The 23,752-nt window shown below is 39.9% G+C and overlaps 2 protein-coding genes across 10 annotated transcripts in view; one reads left to right on the top strand and one right to left on the bottom strand.

Annotated features, from left to right (window-relative positions):
* Positions 1–23,752, top strand: part of LOC106024423 (CMP-N-acetylneuraminate-beta-1,4-galactoside alpha-2,3-sialyltransferase-like) — a 56,023-nt gene that overhangs the window by 12,186 nt on the left and 20,085 nt on the right. For both annotated transcript variants that reach the window (XR_004576031.1, XM_034293652.1), the window contains exon 2: positions 11,856–12,002. Coding sequence is in view for 1 of the 2 variants with exons in the window: in XM_034293652.1 (XP_034149543.1) it covers positions 11,856–12,002 (147 nt within the window). In the remaining variant the exon portion in view is untranslated. The remainder of the gene's footprint in view (positions 1–11,855; positions 12,003–23,752) is intronic.
* Positions 921–23,752, bottom strand: part of LOC105011892 (CMP-N-acetylneuraminate-beta-1,4-galactoside alpha-2,3-sialyltransferase) — a 38,133-nt gene continuing 15,301 nt past the window's right edge. For all 8 annotated transcript variants that reach the window (XM_020049131.2, XM_020049132.2, XM_020049130.2 and 5 more), the window contains 6 exons: positions 9,553–9,616; positions 9,025–9,120; positions 7,683–7,869; positions 4,834–4,980; positions 3,567–3,713; positions 921–1,467 (listed from right to left, as the gene is read on the bottom strand). In XM_020049131.2, coding sequence (XP_019904690.2) covers positions 1,360–1,467; positions 3,567–3,713; positions 4,834–4,980; positions 7,683–7,869; positions 9,025–9,120; positions 9,553–9,616 — 749 coding nt within the window. In that variant the 3' untranslated portion in view covers positions 921–1,359. The remainder of the gene's footprint in view (positions 1,468–3,566; positions 3,714–4,833; positions 4,981–7,682; positions 7,870–9,024; positions 9,121–9,552; positions 9,617–23,752) is intronic.

The raw sequence follows: 23,752 nt of genomic DNA, 5'->3' as shown, positions 1-23,752 counted from the left end.
CTTTTTATTGCTTCTTTAATCTGCACAACACTTTTCAGCGTTGCTGACATAATCGCAAAAGGATTTTCTAATAATAAACTTGGATTAGCCAACAACATGCAATTGGAACACATGATTGGTGTTTGCTGATAGTGGGACTCTGTATACCTATGTAGATGAAAAATGTCTGTAATGCTCTTCTTCTTTCTTGACATCACACTTCCACACTTTCTTGACATCACACTATGGACCTTTTTTAAAAACCTGAACCTGTTATATGTTCTGGTAAGGTGCCACAAAGGACATGAACAGAGCTTCACTTATAGCTCTTAAGTGTAAATGTAGGTTGAATGTCTGCTGACATAGAGGAGAGATTGTATCACTACTCAAAATGTGGTGATGTGTAGGTGCTGAGATTTCTGTTTAAGCGGTAAACACACAGTTTCGACACTCAATTCTACAATAGTATGTCATTTTAATGGACAAAAAAATGTGTTTCTTTCAAAAACTAATATTTCAAATATTGTTCACAAATCTGTCTAAATCTGTGTTAGTAGGCACTTCTCCTTTGCCGAGATAATCCATCCACCTCACAGGTGTAGCATATCAAGTTGCTGATTAGACAGCATGATTATTGCACAGGTCAGTATCTGGTGTGACCACCATTTGCCTCACGCAGTGCAATACATCTCCTTTGCATAGAGTTGATCAGGTTGTTGATTGAGGCCTGTGGAATGTTGGTCCACTCTGCAATGGCTGTGCAAAGTTGCTGGATATTGGCAGGACTTGGAACACACTGTCGTATACGCTGATCCAGAGCATCCCAAACATGCTCAATGGGTGAAATATCCGGTGAGTATGCTGGCCATGCAAGAAATGGGGTATATTCAGCTTCCAGGAATTGTGTACAGATCCTTGCAACATTGAGCCGTGCATTATCATGCAACATGAGGTGATGATTGTGGATGAATGGCACAACAATGGATCTCGTCACAGTATCTCTGTGCATTCAAAATGGGGTCACATGAAATTGCCGTGGGGTCACCATACTGTGAGTCCCTTTTATCTGCCTTAGAAAGGCAGAGAAATGGGCAAATTGTATGATTTGTTATTGCTGGCTAATATTTAATAGTGGTGCTTGGATGTTGTCAATGACCCCCTCATGTGGTCACCAGAAATTCTGGAGTATAAAAATGGGGTCCCTGCAAAAAAGTTAGAATTACCCTGTTCTATGGTGTTCTAGATTTTTCCAGTGTAGTTAAACAAAGGTTCAATATACTGTCACTCTCATACGTCAGAGCAAATGACTCAGATATGGACATAATAATTCTGCCCCTGTTTGTCCTATATCTCTGGGACATGGGATTGGTTGATTTGATGTCACAAGCACCTCGAGCTGCATATCCCATTGGTCAAGTCCTGTATAACACCTTCCTTTACCAGCTTAATCAGGAACTCCTTCTCTTGAAAGATGTTATGAGTCCAGGACTGTGAAGAGGAGACAGAGATGGAGGTGAAGAGAGGAGAGATGGGAAGAGAGAGGAGGGTAGGAGAGATAGGAGCAGAAAGGGGTTGAGGAGAGGAGATGCAGAATAACAGCAGTGGGATATGAGAGAGAGAAAGAGAGGAAGAAGTTAGGTATTTTACAGGAGATGCAGGTAAAAAGACCAACACTATACAGTAAAGCAGACACAAGCTGACGAAATTGTGCTGTGTCCATATTACGGTACATCCAACTTTTAATCATAGGTTCTCAGTGGCTGCAAATCTAGAGGTCATAAGTAAAAAGGGACCAGATCATTGGAGTTGACTGCGAGACCAATGACACAGTGACACAGCCATATCCCCCAGTTATAAGAAGGTATGCTAGCAGGTTTTGGTCAAAAAGTTCCTGGTTGAATTCAATATGCCAATGATCTTAACAAGCAACTGGACTGTGGAGTGCAATAAATTGAGACAGAGACGCGTCGAGTCAACTTTACTCTCAATATCAGAATCACTGTCAAACTGTACAGGGCTCCGGAATATAACAACAGCGCTCAACCGGAACTTTTATCTACTTCCTCCCTTCCCTTAAAGGAACAGTTCTCCGGTGAATGTCTCTCTCATGAATGCCTTCTTTGTGGGTCACCACAGGACCACTATTAGCAAAACTAGTCCTAAACATTAAAGATCCGCCATATTTTACTGAGGGTATCAGGGGCTTTTCCTAAGATGCACTCACCAAACATACTGATGGTAAAAAACCAGAAAAGGAACGAGGCAAGCCTAGTTCAGCTGGCCTGTGATTAGAAGTGATAAGTGTTGTCACCCTTGAACCTTGTCTTCCATGTGAGAGGCTGTGTCTTTAACCACTAGTGAAAAGATGAGAATTGTGGAAACCCCTACTCTTTTACTAAGGGGTTGTGATCTAGCCTATATTACCCCAAAAAGCATGCACAGGTGCGTACTTTGAAAATCCTCCAGAAATAGTTGCAATATAACTGTAAACAGTTTTATTTTAGGCTTACTTTAACATAGCTACTTAAGGCTGTAACCAAAGTTCTTGTCTATCCTGAACAAATCCTAATGCATAATTTGTTTTGACTGTGATGAGGCTCAAACGCGGGACCTCTCGCATTGAAGTCAGCATCTTTAACCACTACACTATTTAACAAGGGGTAGTTTGTCAGTCAGTCACTCACTCAGTAAGAGACAATCACTCTTCTTGGCCAGCTCTGCTTACGCAGTCTGGAAAAAAATATATTCTCATCTGACCACAACATGATTGAAATTGTAGTTCCAGTAACGCTTGGCAAAATTTCCTGTTTCCCGTTCCTCATGAACGCATCTCACTCCCTGGTTCCCAATCACCTGAATAGTGAACACCTGTTCACCCACCTAGTTCTCATTAGTTTGCCATATTAGTTCAGTTTGTTGCTCCTGTTTCTTTGTGAGGTATTGTTTTGTTTTGCACATTATACAAAGCCGTTCCTGATAGTTCTCTTTACGTACTGCCTTCCTGTGTACTGACCAGCCTTCCAGGCTGTTGCTTCTTGACACTGTTTTGAGCCTGCCTAATTTTGTACCTTCGCCATTCTGCTTGCCTGTGTATTGACCTTTGCCTGCCTGACTACTGCCTTGTCGGAATAATAAATTAAGCTCTGCGTTGCGTTAGTTATTCTTAGTTATTCTTAATTGTTAAAACATTTGTTGAAACAGACAACATTTTAAGGTGGCATTTGGTAGTTTTGTCTCATTCATCTTTTAATTGAATTTTCATATGCCCGTACAGCAAAAAAAACAATATTGACATTACTGTGTCAGTAGTTATGGAGGACATTGCATATATCTATGATCATGCAGGTGAGAGGTGAGTTGCTTGGAAGGATGACACTTTCAGACTGACAACATACATTACACATGCCCCTCTTTCTGGCTTCATTATTTCAACAGGGCTCTGCAGAAACCTAAACAAAGTGTCTGCTATAGTGGGACCAAATGGTCAGAAATGCATTCTCTTTCTATCCATGTTGTGTGTGTGTGAATGCCCTTTTGTGACCCTTTGAAGTGGAATATGGCTGTGGTGAGCTTCTCGCCACTGGTACCTCATTGATGGCCGCCATCATGATCTTGTCGTAGTAGTGTAGGGGGGCGTGGGGCGCTGTCATGTCATAGCCAAACCCGGCCACGGCTACCTCATCACAGTTATGAAGGGCCATTGTTATGGCAACCGTCCCCAGTGTCGGGATGTTCTGAAAAACAGAGAATACAAAAATGTTTCTTGAAACAGGGCAGTGACTAAAGAAGCAGAGGACAAATTAACACCTTTTTAATACTTTGTTAAAAATCCTTTGCAGGCAATTACTGCTTGAAGTCTGGAACACATGGACATCACCAGACGCTGGGTTTCCTCCTTCGTGATGCTTCGCCAGGCCTTTATTGCAGCTGTCTTCAGTTGTTGTTTGTTTCTGGGTCTTTCTGCCTTGTTTTGTCTTCAGCAAGTGAAATGCATGCTTGATCGGGTTGAGATCACGTGACTGACTCTGCCAATGCAGAATATTCCACTTCTTTGCTTTAAAAAACTTGGGTTGCTTTTACAGTTTGTTTTAGGTAATTTTCCATCTGTGAAGTGAAGCGCCGTCCAATCAACTTTAATGAATTTAGCCGAATCTGAGCAGACAACATATCCCTATACACTTCAGAATTAATCTGGCTGCTTCTGTCTTCTGTCACATCATCCATAAACACTAGTGATCCAGTGCCATTGGAAGCCATGCATGCCCATGCCATCACACTGCCTCCATGTGTTTTACAGATGATGTGGTATGCTTCGGATCATGAGCCATTCCAAGCCTTCTCCATACTTTTTTCTTCCCATCATTCTGGTACAGGTTGATCTTAGTTTCATCTGTCCAAAAAATGCTGTTCCATAACCGAGCTGGCTTTTTTAGATGTTTTTTGGAAAATCTAATTTGGCCTTTCTATTCTTGAGGCTTATGAATGGTTTGCACCTTGTAGGGAACCCTTTGTATTTGCTCTTGTAAAGTTTCATCTTACAATGTGATTTCTGGATTTCTTTTTCTAATTTTGTCTCTCACAGTTGAAGTGTACCTATGATGAAAATTACAGGCCTCTCTCATCTTTTTAAGTGGGAGAACTTGCACAATTGGTGGCTGACTAAATACTTGTTTGCCCCACTGTATATATACACATTCTGTAGGATATATACAATGTTGACTTTTAGGCATTCATTTATATACAATGCAAATAAATGATAGGTACTTAACTGTCAAACAATAGCTGGATCCTTGTGGTATATAGTGTATGTATAGGTCAATTTAAATGTATAGGACTAGTTTTCCAATCTCTCACCCCTATCCCCATCTTTCCGTTGTTGTGAGGCAGGCCGATCAACCTGAAGGAAGCTTCCTGTATGAAGTAAGGGTTCAGGATTCTTACGTCACGGGGCTCCCTGGGAACATGACGCGCCACAGACTTCCAGAACATATCTACGTTATACTGAGGGAAATGAAGAATGATACAAAAGAGAGCAGGGATGTTAGTAGCATTGAAATGTCTTCCTGAGGTAATAACAAATGAAGACATCAGTAACACATTTACCACTTTCAATAACAATATGACATATTTGCTTCAGGCATGTAGACATTCTTTGTAGCTAGTTACCTAGAATTTTTTTACAGCAGTAGTGAAGTCAAGATCAAATAATAAAAGTTGAGGGAAATAATCTATTATTTCTTATATATAAACCTTTAAGAGGGAATTAGGTTCATGCAGGATTACAGAGATCCTCACAAGAAAAATTATTGAAGAACTGGACGTAGAAATCATGACAAGGCACTAATATTTTGAATGACATTAGGCCCTCCCCACTGGTTCATATTAGCATTGAATATTTATTTATTTTTGATTTTAGAGCACTTCATCCTTCCATCTGCTGACAAGCTTTATGTAGATGCTGATTTCCTTTTCCAGCAGGACTTGGCACCTGCCCACAGTGTCAAAACGACTGGTAAATGGTTTGCTGACCGTGGTATTACTGTGATACTGTGATTACTTGGCTAGCAAACTTGCCTGAACGTAACGTGTCAAGAAAAAAATTTTATACACCAGACCCGACAACACAGACGAGCTGAAGGCCGCTATCAAAGCAACCTGGGCTTCCATAACACGTATGCAGTGCCACAGGCTGATTGCCTTCATGCCACACTGCATTGATGCAGTCATTTGTGCAAAAGGAGCTTCGCTAAAGTATTGAGTGCTAAAAATAACATACTTAGGAAACGTTTGCAGGTGTGTTGAGTTAATTAGCTGATTAAATCTCTTCTCAGGTCTCAGGTATTTTAAGATACTGTATTTTTTATTAGATTTTTTATTTCCATGAGTAAGCCGTAATCATCAAGACTGAAACAAATAAGGTTGGTTAAAGGTAAAAACCAGAAAAGGAACCAGGCAAGCCTAGTTCAGCCGGCCTGCGACTAGAAAGGATTAATCTTGTTTTCCCTGGCTGGTTTTGATCTGCAGTTTTCTATGTTGCAGACTGTGTCTTTAAACATTATGCTATTCAAACAGCGGGATTGCAACTTTTACCTAAGCCATAAAAAAATTCTGAAATAACATGGACAACAGAACATTTATTAATGGAACAAGGATTACTGTAGATGGCTAGCTAATAGCTATACAGTACCTATAATGAAAACAATGACTCCAATTACTCCATGGCTGGTTAATTTCTTTAGAAAACAATAAAATTGTAAGTGTCATGTAATGCAATTACTCAATTAAATATGAGAATCATGGTGTTACAGAGTGGATATATATTGTTGTGCAATGACTGAAAAATACAGAGTGGATAAATATTTCTGAGACAAAAATGTGATCGTCTGAGAGGGGAATCGGTCCGTGGGGCAGGGATAATCCCACAAGACCACACATCCTGCTGCTATTCAGTTCGACTCTGTATCGACTCCAAAAGTAACTTCTACCCCAGAGGAAGTTACATTTGGAGTTGTAACTTCTTGCATTATATGCTGAAATAACATGGGCAACAGAACCTTTATTAACAGAACTAAAGTGTACTCTTAAGTACTCTAGTACAAATAATACTGTAGATGGTCGTCCATACAATAACAGTTGAATAGCTAACCACTATGCTATGTGAACTATGAGGAAATCGAAAGCATTGGCTGAATCTCAAATCGCACATTACATACTTTGCGGATAATGGTGAAGTACGTACTGTTTTGTATATAGTAAGCTAGTATGCCAGTATTGGGACCGATTGGGACATACTGCCTTGTCAGAAAACTGCATCGACATTGGATAATTTAGTCACAAATAACCATCACGCCAAGTTTGAATATTTAGCTTGACACCATTAATCATTGTGTTAAACTAACTAAAATTTCTTATTAAGTTTACACCAAATAGCATCTATGATCTGTATGGCTTTTGCCACTGGCCGTTTTAACAGCTTATTAGTAAGTAACAGGCTTATTAGTATCTACTGGCTTACTACTTGGAATAGTCATATGAATTGAGCAATTGCTAACGAGACTAAAGATGTGCCAAAGCCATTTCATGGCACAACGTTAGTTTTTCTTTCATTTCAAGATAACTTTTTTTTTAGATGCACCTGTATATGCGTGTGCCTTTCCAAATCATGTCCTTTCAAATGAATTTGCCACATGAGAACAGTCAGGTTCTAGAGACATCTCAAGAACAATCAAAGGGGAAAGAATACAACTGAGGTCACATTTATTTTTAAATAGTTTTCTCTTTGTTAATTAATTATGTCAAAAATAATTATCAATTTGAAATTAAGTTTAAAAATTTTTGGAGGAAGTGAAGGGGTCGGAATATCGGAAGGTGCTAATTCTGCAAACCTCTTTCAACATAGGGTGTTTATTGCTGTCATTTAAACAATGACAATTGTGACTGATGAGCATAAAGAGCATTTCTTGACACATTTGAAGTTAGGCATAGTTCTCGCTGTAGTCAGAAACACTTGTGACAAACTAGCAGTTGCGAAGCCATTTTTGTAAGGTAAATAAAAATGCCAGATGACAATGAAATGATCCTTCAATGGATCCTGGTGTAGAACTTGTTGTTGGTAGCCTCTCAAAAAAACTGTCATGACAAGTAAAAGGTCGTTCAAATTGAACAAAGTGTTTGCAAACTCCACATCACAAAAAATGCCTTACCAATCTAATTTTAAAGAGCATGGAACACAGCCACAGGAAATCTGAAGGTTTGAATGCAGAGAGGACAAACAGGGAGTCCTTCTCGTAGAGTTCAGCCTTTTGAATGGCTCCTTCTGGGTAGGTGATACGCATGGTGGTCCGGCTGCCCACATCCTTCTCATAACCTCTCACTGGGGCATTGTTCAACCTGCAACACACACAGGTCAACTGGCAGGAAGAGTCTACAACCACAGGGTTCTCACAATCACACAACCTGAGCTACTTCTCAATTTGTACAATCTTATGAAGTCGAGGAGTACAACATTTTTTAATTTGATTGAAAGTAATTATATAGAATGTGTAACTTTGCCATCACTTTATCTAATCACTTTTTGTAAAGGAAAATGTATAAATAACTTGGTGTTCAATATTATTATACCATTTGGCAGTGGAATAACATTAGTGTTTGTAGTAGTACTGTTAATATGTAATATGGACATAATATGGAAAATAGATCCCAATGTATTAATTTTCTGTGTAAAAAATGAAGAGTGAAAAACATCAGGAACACCTGTTGCAGAAGGAGAGAGAGACTGAATGTTCTCCCTCAAGTTCATTTAAAAGGTGGGTGAATAGAGAGAATAGAATGAATCTAGGAAAGATTATTTAAGTATCCTGGTTTCCTTTCTACAAATACATTAGGCAGGATCAGAGCTTAGCTTTCACTCCCATGGGTGCTAGGCACAGCCACACAGCCCCCAACCGGTCCCCCAACTTTGTAAATGATAAGAAAGGCATTCTTGTTGGCCCATCTAACCCTGGGGTTTGCTATATTGAAAATTTGATCAAAACACACAGATTCAATTAAATAAAAAGGTCAATTTTATAAAAACAACGTTTGTCACCTCAACATAGAAACTAAATTGTGCAAGCAACTTATATTCCTTATATCCTTCAGCCTTCTGTTTTATCACAGGCGTAAAGGCAAGTTCTGGAGACGCAACAGGATTATTCAGAACAGGGCAAAACTGCTTTTGAATATTATGGCCCACACTCATGCAATACCATTTAGAGTAACCATGCTGTAAATGTTTTAGTTTGTTATAAGGAAATGTAAATGTCTGACAAATTAGCTTCTAAGTGTCAATTGTGATTGTTTTTCTTAAATTGTGTCAATTCATATTTGCATTTTGTACGTGTTTCTATTGCGTTTAATACAGGGCTCAGATGTGAACGAGACATGGGTCTCTGTATCTGTATTTATAAATGTGAAGAAAGAAACGAAAAACTTAGAGACCCCCAGTAGTCAGGAACCTACACTTTTAGAAAAATCTAAGACACATCAACCATTGTCTTAACTGACCTTACAATCACATCGTACTCGTCAATCCTCGCACCCATAGATCTGTTGGTCAGAATACCACCATTTCCCACGATGATACACTTCTTACAATTCAGGCTAAAACAGCAGGGGGAAAAACAGCAGAAAATAAGTTCTGTGAGCTTTGTGAGGAAAATGCCAAGTAGTGAACGCCAATTCATTCTATTCTGAAATTCATCTGATTATGATATTATGCAGTTGGGCTGTATCTGTTGGGCACCCTCAGTCTTATGTAGAAGGGAATTTGACTAAATTTACTCTGAGATCTATATTCCAGCTGGATAAACACATTTCCAATTTCCTTGAACCCAGTTGGAAACTTCAAGGGGTAATGGAAAAAACTAAGTTTAGGGATCAGGTACCAGGCAATACTTCTTTAGAAAAAGCTCTGTAGTTTCTGTATTAGAGGGTTGCATTCTAATGTCTGTGTGAAGCAGGCCTGACTATAAAATCACAAAGGCTACTCTGTTGTTGTAATACAACTGTGAGGATGCTAGAGTAAAGACATACTTTTCAAGCTTTTCTCCCAGCCCATAACTCTCGGTGGTCATCAAAATGAGATCTAGGATCCTTTCTGAGGAAATAAGAGAAATAAAAAAACTTCTCAGTACAAGATGCATCATCATCATCTCAGCAGAGGGGGAGGACAGTGTAGTTACTAGGCCTGGTGGACCGCCATGGTGACTGATGAATGGTCCAGGGAAGAGAGCCAAGGAAAAGGTTGGGCCACCACTTATTGCACACAGCTGCCTTTTCTGAGCTTATGTCTTCTTCTCCCCTCTAATTGTGCTGCTTGCCTCTGCTATAGTAGTTTATGAAGACAGTTGGCTGCACACTGCTCTGTGGTTATTCAACAGGTAATTCAACTGAAACCCAATTCTCATTTGCAATGAACACCTGGCGAAATGCATACAATTGCAAGAGGTCAGGACCACACACAGTACCATTAAAAATGTACAAAGAAAAATAAATAAACTAAATAAAATGTATGTGTGTGTGGAAATATATAAATAAATATATATATATATATATATATATATATATATATATATATATATATATATATATATATGTATATATATATATATATATATGTATATACATACACACAGTGGATATAAAAAGTCTAAACACCCCTGTGAAAATGCCAGGTTCTTGTGAGGTAAAAGAATGAGACAAAGATAAATCATGTCAGAACTTTTTCTACCTTTAATGTGACCTATAAATAATTCAATAATCAAATTGAAAAACAAACTGAAATCTTTGAGGTGATTTTTTTTTTAACTCACAATAACCTGGTTGCATAAGTGTGCACACCCTTAAACTAATACTTTGTTGAAGCACCATTTGATTTTATTACAGCACTCAGTCTTTTTGGGTAAGAGTCTATTAGCATGGCACATCACATGTGTGCTTGTATTGTTATACATACAATATAAGCTGGCAAAATGTTTTGTATCAGAGTTAGGATGACAACACTACCCTGACACGATGCAGACCAGGTTAGGTTGAAAACACTACCCTGACATGATACAGACCAGGCTAAGTTGAAAGCACTACCCTAAAACAATGCAGATACAAATGGCTAATTAGCTGTTAAAACAGCCAGTGGCAAAAGAGGATTTGTTCAGGATTGACAAAAACTTTGCTGGCTACAACCTTCAGTAGCTACATTATAGGAATCATAAAATGAAACAGTTTACTGCCAGACCACGTAAGCGGAGATGGCTAAGAAGAGCCAATGTCTCTTACTGAGTGAGTGACTAACTGACAGACTACCCCTTGTTAAATAGCGTAGTGGTTAGAGAAGTGGACCTGTGAATTATAGGTCCTGAGTTCGTATCTCCCTGCAGCCGAAGCGAAGTACGCATTATGAATGATGAAACTAAAGCTGTTTCAAATTTCAGAAGTTGAATTAAAATGCACACAAGGTGTGTACAAATATATTCAAGTTACAGTTGAATATGACAGTTAATGAATATGAGCTTAAAGTGCAATCTCACAGCTTTAATTTGAGGGTATTTACATCCAAATTGGAAGAAGGGTTTAGGAATTACAGCTCTTTAATATTTATCCCACCATTCATAAGCCTCAAGAATAGAAAGGCCAAATTAGATTTTCCAAAAAACATCTAAAAAAGCCAGCTCGGTTATGGAACAGCATTTTTTGGACAGATGAAACTAAGATCAACCTGTACCAGAATGATGGGAAGAAAAAAGTATGGAGAAGGCTTGGAACGGCTCATGATCCGAAGCATACCACATCATCTGTAAAACACATGGAGGCAGTGTGATGGCATGGGCATGCATGGCTTCCAATGGCACTGGATGATGTGACAGAAGACAGAAGCAGCCAGATTAATTCTGAAGTGTATAGGGATATGTTGTCTGCTCAGATTCGGCTAAATTCATTAAAGTTGATTGGACGGCGCTTCACTTCACAGATGGAAAATTACCTAAAACAAACTGTAAAAGCAACCCAAGTTTTTTAAAGTAAAGAAGTGGAATATTCTGCATTGGCAGAGTCAGTCACGTGATCTCAACCCGATCAAGCGTGCATTTCACTTGCTGAAGACAAAACAAGGCAGAAAGACCCAGAAACAAACAACAACTGAAGACAGCTGCAATAAAGGCCTGGTGAAGCATCACGAAGGAGGAAACCCAGCGTCTGGTGATGTCCATGTGTTCCAGACTTCAAGCAGTAATTGCATGCAAAGGATTTTTAACAAAGTATTAAAAAGGTGTTAATTTGTCCTCTGCTTCTTTAGTCACTGCCCTGTTTCAAGAAAACATTTTGTATTCTCTGTTTTTCAGAACATCCCGACACTGGGGACGGTTGCCATAACAATGGCCCTTCATAACTGTGATGAGGTAGCCGTGGCCGGGTTTGGCTATGACATGACAGCGCCCCACGCCCCCCTACACTACTACGACAAGATCATGATGGCGGCCATCAATGAGGTACCAGTGGCGAGAAGCTCACCACAGCCATATTCCACTTCAAAGGGTCACAAAGGGGCATTCACACACACACAACATGGATAGAAAGAGAATGCATTTCTGACCATTTGGTCCCACTATAGCAGACACTTTGAAATAGTGTCTGCTACAGAGCCCTGTTGAAATAATGAAGCCAGAAAGAGGGGCATGTGTAATGTATGTTGTCAGTCTGAAAAAGTCATCCTTCCGAGCAACTCACCTCTCACCTGCATGATCATAGATACATGCAATGTCCTCCATAACTACTGGCACAGTAATGTCAATATTGTTATTTTTGCTGTACGGGCATATGAAAATTCAATTAAATGATGAATGAGAACTACAGAATGCCACCTTAAAATGTTGTCTGTTTTAACAAATGTTTTAATTTATTATTCCGACAAGGCAGTAGTCAAGCAGGCAAAGGTCAATACACAGGCGAGCAGAATGGCAAAGGTACAAAATTAGGCAGGCTCAAAACAGTGTCAAGAAGCAACAGGCTGGAAGGCTGGTCAGTACACAGGAAGGCAGTACGTAAAGAGAACTATCAAGAATGGCTTTGTATAATGTGCAAAACAAAACAATACCTCACAAAGAAACAGGAGCAACAAACTGAACTAATATGGCAAACTAATGAGAACTAGGTGGGTGAACAGGTGTTCACTATTCAGGTGATTGGGAACCAGGGAGTGAGATGCGTTCATGAGGAACGGGAAACAGGAAACTTTGCCAAGCGTTACTGGAACTACAATTTCAATCGTGTTGTGGTCAGATGAGAATATATTTTTTGCCAGACTGCGTAAGCAGAGCTGGCCAAGAAGAGTGATTGTCTCTTACTGAGTGAGTGACTGACTGACAAACTACCCCTTGTTAAATAGTGTAGTGGTTAAAGATGCTGACTTCAATGCGAGAGGTCCCGCGTTTGAGCCTCATCACAGTCAAAACAAATTATGCATTAGGATTTGTTCAGGATAGACAAGAACTTTGGTTACAGCCTTAAGTAGCTATGTTAAAGTAAGCCTAAAATAAAACTGTTTACAGTTATATTGCAACTATTTCTGGAGGATTTTCAAAGTACGCACCTGTGCATGCTTTTTGGGGTAATATAGGCTAGATCACAACCCCTTAGTAAAAGAGTAGGGGTTTCCACAATTCTCATCTTTTCACTAGTGGTTAAAGACACAGCCTCTCACATGGAAGACAAGGTTCAAGGGTGACAACACTTATCACTTCTAATCACAGGCCAGCTGAACTAGGCTTGCCTCGTTCCTTTTCTGGTTTTTTACCATCAGTATGTTTGGTGACAAAAGGGGAGTGCATCTTAGGAAAATCCCCTGATACCCTCAGTAAAATATGGCAGATCTTTAATGTTTAGGACTAGTTTTGCTAATAGTGGTCCAGGTGCTTGTTAAGATCATTGGCATATTGAATTCCACCAGGAACTTTTTGACCAAAACCTGCCAGCCTCTGCCTGGAGATTGAGGGACCTTTCAACAAGCTCGAATCAAAGTCATCACAGAAATGATTGTGGGACCACAAAATAAGTGTTATACAATGGCAATTTCAATCCCTGGACTTACAACTCTGTTTCCAACAAAGTTGGGATGCTGTGTAAAATGTAAATAAAAACAGAATGCAATGATGTGCAAATCATTTAATACCTATATTGAATAGACAGTAGTATAAAGACAACACATCAAATGTTGACACTGAGATTTGTTATTGTTTTTGAAAAAATATATGCCCATTTTGAATTTGATGCCAGCAACACGTTTCAAAAAAGTTGGGACAGGGCAAGTTTACCACAGTGTTGAATCACCTCTTCTTTTAACAACACTAAGCTTTTGGGAACTGAGGATACCAATTGCTATAGTTTTGAAAGTGAAATGTTTTCCCATTCTTGCTTAATATAGGACTGCAGCTGCTCAACAGTTCGGGTTGTCCTTTGTCGTGTTTTTGTTTCATAAAGTGCCAAAGATTTTTGATGGGTGACATGTCTGGACTGCAGACTGGCCAGTTTAGCACCCCAACTCTTTTACTACGGAGCCATGCTGTTGTAATACGCGCAGAATGTGGCTTGGCATTGTCTTCTGAAATAAGCAAGGCTTTCGCTGGAAATGACGACATCTGGATGGCAACATATGTTGCTCCAAAAAACTTGTATATATTGATTTGTCAGACAATAGGACTGTTTTCATTTTAAATTAAGTCCATCTTAAATTAGCTCGGGCCCAGAGAAGGCACCAGGGTTTCTGGATCTTATTCATGTATGGTTTCTTCATTGCATGGAAGAGTTTTCACTTTTCAGCGACGTATGGTGTTCATAGACAATGGTTTTCAGAAGTGTTCCTGAGCCCATGCAGTGATTTCCACTACATAATTGTGTCTGCTTTTAATACAGTGCCACCTGAAGGCCCGAAGATCATGTCCATCCAATATTGGTTTTCAGCCTTTCCCTTGCAAACAGAGACTTTTCTGGATTCTCTGAATCTTCTAATGATACTACAGTGGATAGAAAAAGTCTACACACCCCTGTTAAAATGCCAGGTTCTTGTGATGTAAAAGAATGAGACAAAGAGAAATCATGTCAGAAATTTTTTACTTTTAATGTGACCTATAACGTGAACAATTCAATTGAAAAACAAACTGAAATCTTTGAGTTGGAAAAATAAAAAATCTGGTTGCATAAGTGTGCACACCCTCAAATTAATACTTTGTTGAAGCACCTTTTGATTTTATTACTGCACTCAGTCTTTTTGGGTAAGAGTCTATTAGCGTGGCACATCTTGACATGGCAATATCTTCCCACTCTTCTTTGCAAAAGCGTTCCAAATCTGTCAGATTGCGAGGACATCTCCAGTGCACAGCCCCATGCAGTGATGTCCACTAGCGAACCATGTCTGTTTTTATGCAGTGCCTGAAGATCAAAGCCATCCAATACTGGTTTTCGACACTGTCTCTTGCGTACAGAGATTTCGCAGGATTCTGTGAATATTTTACTGATATTATGTACAGTAGCGGAGATACAAAACTTCATTCTTTTGAAGTCTTACTAATGAAAGTTAACCAGGCCGAGAAATCGTTTTAAATAGCTATTTATAGGCCCCCCGGGCAATACACAATGTTCCTCACTGAGTTTCCAGAATGATTGTCTAACCTTGTAGTCATGGCAGATAGTATTCTAATTTTTGGCGATTTCAATATTCAAATGGAAAAGTCCAATGATCCTCTTCAAAAAGCCTTTGAAGCCATACTTGACTCAATGGGTTTTATCCAACATGTCTCAGGTCCAACACATTGCCACAATCACACCTTAGATTTAGTCCTGTCATGAAAAATAGATATTGTAGATGTTACGAAGGACGACCCTTGTAGGCAGGTAAATTGGCTGTTTTAGAATTGGCCAATCAGGAGCGCCACTGCGCTCGGCTTTTCGCTGAGGAAGATTGTTTAAGTCATAGACTGTAAAAAAAATGGACGACGCCCTTTCGCTCTTTTCCATTGGTGAAAACTGAAGCCACCAGTGTCCCGATACGGCGCTGACATCTTGGACTTGCGTCTGCGCAGATAGCGATCTTGGGACCAGTTCTGCGCAGTAGTTATGCGCAGTAGCGAGAAGGAAGTAAAGCCGTAAAGCCGCGAAATCAACGGCCCCACCCCTGTGCCCCGCCCTCACTCTCCCTCGCAGAATGCGCATACCGTAATCAATCGCCAGTCCAAGTACAAGTACAGTACAACCTTTGCTTGTTAAACCTAGACGATATGTTATAGCCTAACTTACATCATGTTTAACCTTAATTTAGAATAGGCCTAATACAAAAATAATTGGTAACTTCTAGCTAACGATCACCTGCTAGCTATTAACATGGCTATTAACGAGGCTTGTTGTCTTTTAGCTAACCCATTACATTTATTTACTAATTAAATAGCTTATAAATTTTACTTACCGAAAAAAATTCAAAGATCGATTGGAAATGCCAGATCGGTTAGCACAATGTACTGCAGAACAACCCATTATGTCCGTGTGAAATTATATCAATTATAGAAATTTAGAGATTAAATGTAAAGCTCCAATCTCCTCAGTCCTCCGAAGATCGCGAAAAAAGCCTGATCCTCGGCTCAGATAGCTGTCAATCACAGCTGTGAATCATGACGTCACACCACCGTATTTAGAGCATTAAATAACTAACTAAAAACCAACTTATTTTAAAAACAAACTCTTGAATTTACATTAGCGTGATACAAACTACAGTAAATGACAGAAACCAGCTTCGGAAAAAAGATATTTGAAGGGTAATTTAATTGTTTAGTTGGTCTCGCGTCCCATTGAATAACATGGGGAGGGCGGGGTTTATGACCTATACTGGGACCACTCACTAGGGGACGATCGAGACGTTTTGGCTTCACTTTTCAGGGCTTGTGCGGCACGCTTGGTTTAAGTTCAGTTTCAAGAAAACCAGGAAGAGGGAGCTGACGTTGGAAAACTGTGCGGTTGATTTATAGTTATTATTATATAGTGTTACTGTCATTATATCTAAGTCCTTACAATTGTGTGCGTGCAACTACCAGTAAGTAAAACGGGTGTTGTTCGTTTACCTTAAAAAGTGACGCTTTGTTCATTGTGCTGTAACGAGTTCGCAGCACGTTGCTGTTCCTTATTGTATAATGGCGGAGCCTCGCACTGCCCACATGTTTAATTGTTTAGAACGCAGCATATATATTAATGGAGGTGTTACTTTACAAGCCTTATATATATATCTACATTTTAAATATTTAGGTTGTTCTTGCACTATGTGTAACGTTGTTTACATCAAGGAGGATTTCTGAATCTTATCATTATGGTTTAGCTATTTAGAATGTTGGGTATTGTTGCAGTGAATTTGCAGCACTTAACCTCTGAACAGGCAGAAAGTGTACTACTGCATTTAAATTGTATAACGAAACTCTAATTTAATCTCTTGATTGTGTGTTTGTTTATTATATACCTGCTAGGCATGTAATGGCTAGTTGGCATTTATGTAGTCTTCATTTACTGATTTGTATCTGTATCTTTGTTTTAGAACCACACCCACCAATGCCGGTTGAAACGTTTATACTAATAAATCATCTAAAGGGAACATCTTGTCTGCATTCTGATCGATGCCCCCTTGATGGCCACAACCTTTTAAAGACCAGCTGAAGTATACAGTCCTTCCAAATCATCAAAACAGTAGATCTAATAATTTCCCCCCAAAATCCTGGATTATCGGATCACCGTCTTATTACATTTACCGTTAAAACAAGAAATCCACTCCGCAAACAAGGAGTTTCAAAAGCCGTACTATAAATTCTCGGACTACAAATAAATTCCTTGATATTCTTACAAGCTCGCTCATTAACGACAGAGTAAATAAATCTGTGAACGATTAAATCGAGGATCTAAACTCAACACTGCGAAATCCATTAGACACAGTTGCACCACTAAAAACTAAAGAAATACGCAAAAAGAAACTTGCTCCCTGGTACACAGACAATACTAGAGCACTTAAGCATGCCTCCAGAAAATTGGAGCAAAAGTGGCGCTCCACCAAGTTGGAAGTATTTAGACTTGCCTGGATAGACAGTACACTACAATACCGAAAATCACTCACGTCTGCTCGATCAGCTTATTTCTCCAACCTGATTGAGGTGAACAAAAACAATCAAAAATGTCTCTTTGATACAGTTGCAAAGTTAACAAAAAAACAAAGCTCAACAAGTGAAGTGGGTCTTCACTTTAGCTGTAATGAATACATGAACTACTTTGATGAAAAGATCATCACCATTAGAAAACAAATAACTGACTCCTCCTTGAAAAGTTATGGTCCTCAAAATCTCAGTTGTCCTAAAAATGTCCTGAACCTCCCTGACCAGGTGTCAATGGGGACACTTGAATTTTTTGATACCGTATCGCTCGACACATTTACTAAATTTGTAATGAGTTCTAAACCCACAAACTCTCAGCTAGACCCGATTCCAACAAAATTACTTAAGGAGCTATTTCCTGTGCTAGGTCAGCCAATGCTGAACATAATAAATTGCTCCCTTTCCTCCGGATGTGTACCAAACTCACTAAAAATAGCGGAAATTAAGCCTCTTCTAAAAAATATCTAATCTGGATCCCGACATATTAAACAATTATAGGCCAATATTGAACCTCCCGTTCCTCTCAAAAATCTTAAAATGTGTTTCCCAACAACTGAATGCCTTCCTAAAGACAAGTAACATTTATGAAATACTCTAGTCCGGTTTCAGATCCCATCATAGTACTGAGACTGCACAAGTGAAGGTAACAAATGACCTTCTAATGGCCTCGGACCAAGGTTCCGCATCCGTCCTGTTGCTTCTTGATCTTAGTGCTGCTTTTGACACTATTGATCACTCCCTTCTCTTAGAGAGACTGGAAACCCATATTGGGCTACGTGGACATGTTCTAGCCTGGTTTAAATCGTATTTATCTGAAAGATATCAGTTTGTTAGTGTGGATGGCATATCCCTCTGACAAGTCAAAGGTATGCTTTGGTGTACCCCAAGGCTCGGTTCTGGGCCCATTATTGTTCTCACTATATATGCTCCCTCTGGGTGATGTAATCTGAAATCACAATGTAAACTTTCCCTGTTACGCTGATGACACACAGTTATATATTTCAATGAAGCATGGAGAAGCCCCTAAATTAGCTACTTTGGAAGCATGCGTTTTAGATATTAGGAAGTGTATGACAGAGAATTTCTTGCTCTTAAACTCAAGGAATACAGAAATTCTCGTTTTAGGACCCAAGAAACAAAGAGCTTTGTTAGCAGATCTCACTGTGAACCTCGACGGCTGCATGGTCGTATCCCAAAAAACTGTAAGAAACCTCAGCGTTACCCTTGACCCTGACCTCTCCTTTGAAGAACATATAAAATATGTCTCAAGAGTTGCTTATTTTCATCTTCGAAACATTGCAAAAATTTGAAACTTTCTATCAAAAACTGATGCAGAAAAATGTATCCATGCTTTCTTTACTTCTATACTAGATTACTGCAATGCTCTTCTCTCTGGTTATCCAGACAAATTAATAAATAAACTTCAATTAGTGCTGCACACGGCGGCTAGAATCCTAACTAGAACAAAAACATTTGAACACATTACTCCTGTCTTAGCGTCCTTACACTGGCTGCCTGTTAGGGTTAGGGCTGATTTTAAGGTTTTACTCTTAACCTATAAATCAATACACATGGACTTGCTCCTACTTACCTTGCTGAAATGATCCAGCCATACAAACCTACACGTAACCTACAATCGCAAGATGCAGGCCTTTTAAATGTACTTAGAATTTCTAAACAAACAGCTGGCGGCAGGACCTTTTCTCATAGAGCTCCACTACTGTGGAATGATCTGCCAATTAAGGTTAGAAGTGCAAACTTTCAAGTGTCTACTAAAAACTCATCTCTACAGCACGGTTTATAATTAGGTGTAGCCTGGCCCGGGGCGTGAAGGTGACCAGTAGGCTTGATACTGTCCACCCTTGCTGTCTTGCCAGGTGGGCTCTCGTCACCACTGGGATGCCCTCCCTCCAATGCCTTTCGGGGGAAGAGTCACTGGCTTGTTGTTGTCTCTCTGTTGTGCACTTGTTCGATTGGGCTGTACGCTGCTGGCAATACTCGGCCCTCTTTCAGGGGAGTTGCGGTTGGTGGGTGTCCCTTTGGTTGATGCCTGGCAATGTGGGTGGATTGATTTTCTGCCTGTTGGGCCCTGTGCGGGGCCTCCCCCAGGTAGGGCCACAGTGTCGCCGGACCCCCCTGTCTCAGTTCCAAGGTGTTACGCTGCTATATTATTGTGCTGGGTGATATGAGGAATGCACTTTCTAACTTTTCTCAGTCTCCTCCAGTTTAAAATTTTAGGAGGAGATGAGGTCCTGGTCCACACCTGCGGAGTACCTGGTTTGGGGGGCCCCGTTGCTGTCCCTGTCCTTGTCCACCTGGTCATACTTTTGACCTAGTCTAGAATCAAATAGACTCTGGATTTAGCCCAGAGAGATTCTAATTGGACTCTTAATATCTCACCCGTCACAGCCAGAAGAGGACTGGTCACCCCTCTGAGCATAGGTTTTTTCCTAAAATTCGGACTTCTTAGAGAGTTTTTCCTAGCCACTGAAATCCAACACTACTGTTGTTTGCTCCTTGGGGTTAAAGGCCGGGTGTCTCTGTAAAGCACTTTGTGACAACTGCTGTTGTAAAAAGGGGTTTATAAATACATTTGATTGATTGATTGAGATCCCCAAACTCTCAGCAATTTTATGTTGAAAAACATTATTCCTAAATTGTAATACTATTTGCCTCCCCAGAGTGGCAGATCTCCCCAGAGTGGCTAGATGATATTAAGGTCAGAAGACTATGATGGCTACTCCAGAACCTTCCCCTTTTTCTGCTGTAACCACTAGAGGGTCAAATTGCATGTTGGAGTAGAGATAATGGTCTGTGCCTGTGTTCCAGTGAAGGGTCATTTTAATGCTTCAAGATGTTTTGAATAGGTTGGTGTGGAGGAACTCGAGAGGCATGCACAGACCCCTGACCACAACCCCACTGAACATTTTTGTGATGAATTGGATCCGCGATTGCGAGCCAGGCTGTCTCAGTGCCTGACATCACAAATGCGATCTTGGTTGAAAGGGCACAAATACCCACAGAGACACACCAATATCTTGTGGAAAGCCTTCACAGAAGAGTGGTGGCTATTATAGCTGAAAAGAGCTGCAAAGAGCTCCATATTATTCTAGAATTGGATGTCCAACAAGCTCATTATTGTCAGGGGTCCACATACTTTTGGCTATACAGTGTATGTTCCAATGCGGTTCATGGTTTCAAATTGGGTAATAAAATCACTCTTGTATTTCTAATAGGCTAGGCCTACACAAATTATAGGTCTAGTCATACAGCCTCAAAAACAACACAAAAACACTAAAAACAATTTACCACGTGAATAGAGGACTCTCCCCTCGAAGGGTGTTAATCAGTCTATTTATATCTGCCTATAGTGGAGCAGTGAAACCAGACAAGAAACTGTCAAAGCATTGTTTAAATTAATTGTATTCTTTACATCAGAGAACATTGGCCTAGATAAACGAAGAGGATTTACTAAACGAAGAGGAAAACGTAATGAAACACAAAGTATGCAAGAAAAAAGATAATCATGTGTATTGAGACACGACGGTGGGTTTGAGTGAATAATAAATACAACATAATTACAAAATTAATGCTTTATGCCATCTACATTTCATAGGCCCATTGTATTACAGTTGATAATTGAATGTACAATAACAGTAAAAAAAAAAGTTTTACAAATTACATTTGCATTTAAAAACGTTATTTCAGACTCAGTGAATAAAATTAAATAGTTGTGACAATGACATCAATACAATATTCAGTATAACTTGTAAGCATTATACAAAAGGTGGTTTGAAATTCCCATTGTTTACGTTGTTACCAAGCAACACATACTGCAGTTTGCAAATCAATTCATTAGGTTGAGCACCTGATTGAATTTAGTTTCACATTTGACTGTTCACAATTTGCTTGTGAATAAAGATAAAGATGACAGTGGTACAGTATCAAAGACTACCTAATGAAGCTGGTTGAGAGAAGGCCAAGAGTATGCAAAGCTGTCATCAAGGCAAAGCGTGGCTACTTTGAAGAATCTACAACATTAAATATATTTTGAATCTTTTTTTAATTTTTATTATTGCTGCATGATTCCATAAGTTCTCTCAGTTTTGATGTCTTCACTATTGTTCCACAATGTGCAAAATAAGTCACATTTAAGTAATACACTTGAATGAGAAGGTCTGTCCAAACTTTTGACTGGTACTGAACATGAAATCTGATAAAGGTAAAGAGCAAAGTACACCCTTTGATTTGATAGATAAATGTACCCTTTTCTGATATCAGACCCCAAAAGGTAACAATATGCTGTTTATGGAATATTATGGACTGTCAAGTGCAAATCCACTGATTGCATATGAGCAAAAAAAAATAATTCAAGTGTTGGTAACCTTTCAATAACCTTCGCCTCCAAAGGAAAAACAGCTGTACAGACATTTTGTGTTATGAAACAAACCTGTCATTTTCTACATTTATTAACGTTGTTAAAGCTGTTAGTCATTTCATAATCTGATCTCAATAGATTTCCTTTTTTCAATAGATTCCTATCAATATTAACTGTCATTAAAATAACATGTTTGTTGGTCACAGAACATCCCTATACACAGTACAACCCCAATTAGATTTTCCGGATTTTACCAGAATTTTTATATCTGCAGAACAATTTCTTAAAAGCTCACTATCCATATGAGCATGAGATCTACTAACAAGTTTGGTTTGTTCTTTTACATTTCCCTCTAGATGTACACCTGAAATGTTTTCCATAATCCTCCATTATTTCTTCAAGTATTTGCCATATTACAGCTCAGTCAATGAATTCACCTTAATTTCATGCAAAATCAATGGAATAAATAACAGCAAATCTAATTGTACTACTTTGGACAATAACGGTAATTTACCAAAGTACATTTGGAGGCATGTCATCTGGATAGGAATTTATTAATAAAGGAATCTTCACCTGAACATAAGTGACAGAGCTGGAATCTGAGAAATATATGTAAAACTAAATTATAAAATGGGTCAAGAGGTTAATGGAAACGGACCCCATGGGATGGCCATCTAAAGTCTGGATGGCTATCAACGACCACGAATGGCGTAACGGCAGCCCGAGAGCAGATACCAGGGAACAGTTGATGAAGCTCCCTGTGGCTCTGGAGTCAATCAGAGCTGTGGATGTATGAGAGGGAAAGCCCCCAGACAACACCACCGAGCAACAGAAAGGGCCTGCTATATTATGTAAACGCAAGGCACCTACTGTGCCAATCTGTGCTGCCTGGCTACTCACCTCCTTCCTGGTCTGTGCCTGGGCCGAGGCATACCCCTTCTGGAAGTGCCCCTTCTCACCGTAGAACAGGCACAGACCCTGTTGACTCCTCTGTGGTGAGCCTCGTACTCCCCAGTTCCATGGGCTCCATCCGAGTGGGGGAAGGATGGGCTCGGTGCTCCAAACGTCACAGTCCTGTGCTGCCCATTGATGACAACGTCCCGGGTGACATAAACATCCAGGGGCATGGAAGCGCTTCCGCACACCAGCTCTATCTGAACCTCAGTCCGCAGTCCCCTGCGAAAGGCAGAGCCGTAGAGCCGGCACACACCAGCCACTGGATACCGTCCGGAACAACAGCAGGTACTCCGAGGCCGTGCCCACTCCCTGCCTAAGGCACCTAAGCCGCTCGCCCCCATGCTGCCCCTCTGCATGATGGTCAAACACGACTTGGAACTGAGCGATGAAACTGAAGAACTCAATTCCCCAAAGCAGCTATCCCATAGTGCCATTACCCATTCAAGGGCGTGCCAGGTTAAGAGAGTGATTATCATGGTTACCCTCCGTCTAAGGTTAATCTTCAAAATACAAGTCACATTGGAGAAGGAAACCACGACAACCCTCCGGATTACCATCATATTTTTTCAGGCAAGGCTCTCCAGAGTTCCCTTACCCGAGTGCTGCTAGACACCACACGGTTGACAAGGGGATGCACCGCAACACCGGCTGGCTCAATAGGTCTCTCCCGAATGTGCTGCCATGTGCGACATCATCTTGCCGAATGCTATTTCCAATATGGTATATACCAATT

This window comes from Esox lucius, chromosome 8 (genome assembly GCF_011004845.1).
Source record: "Esox lucius isolate fEsoLuc1 chromosome 8, fEsoLuc1.pri, whole genome shotgun sequence".
In the NCBI taxonomy this organism is placed as follows: domain Eukaryota; kingdom Metazoa; phylum Chordata; class Actinopteri; order Esociformes; family Esocidae; genus Esox; species Esox lucius.
This window is presented reverse-complemented; position numbering and strand designations above follow the sequence as displayed.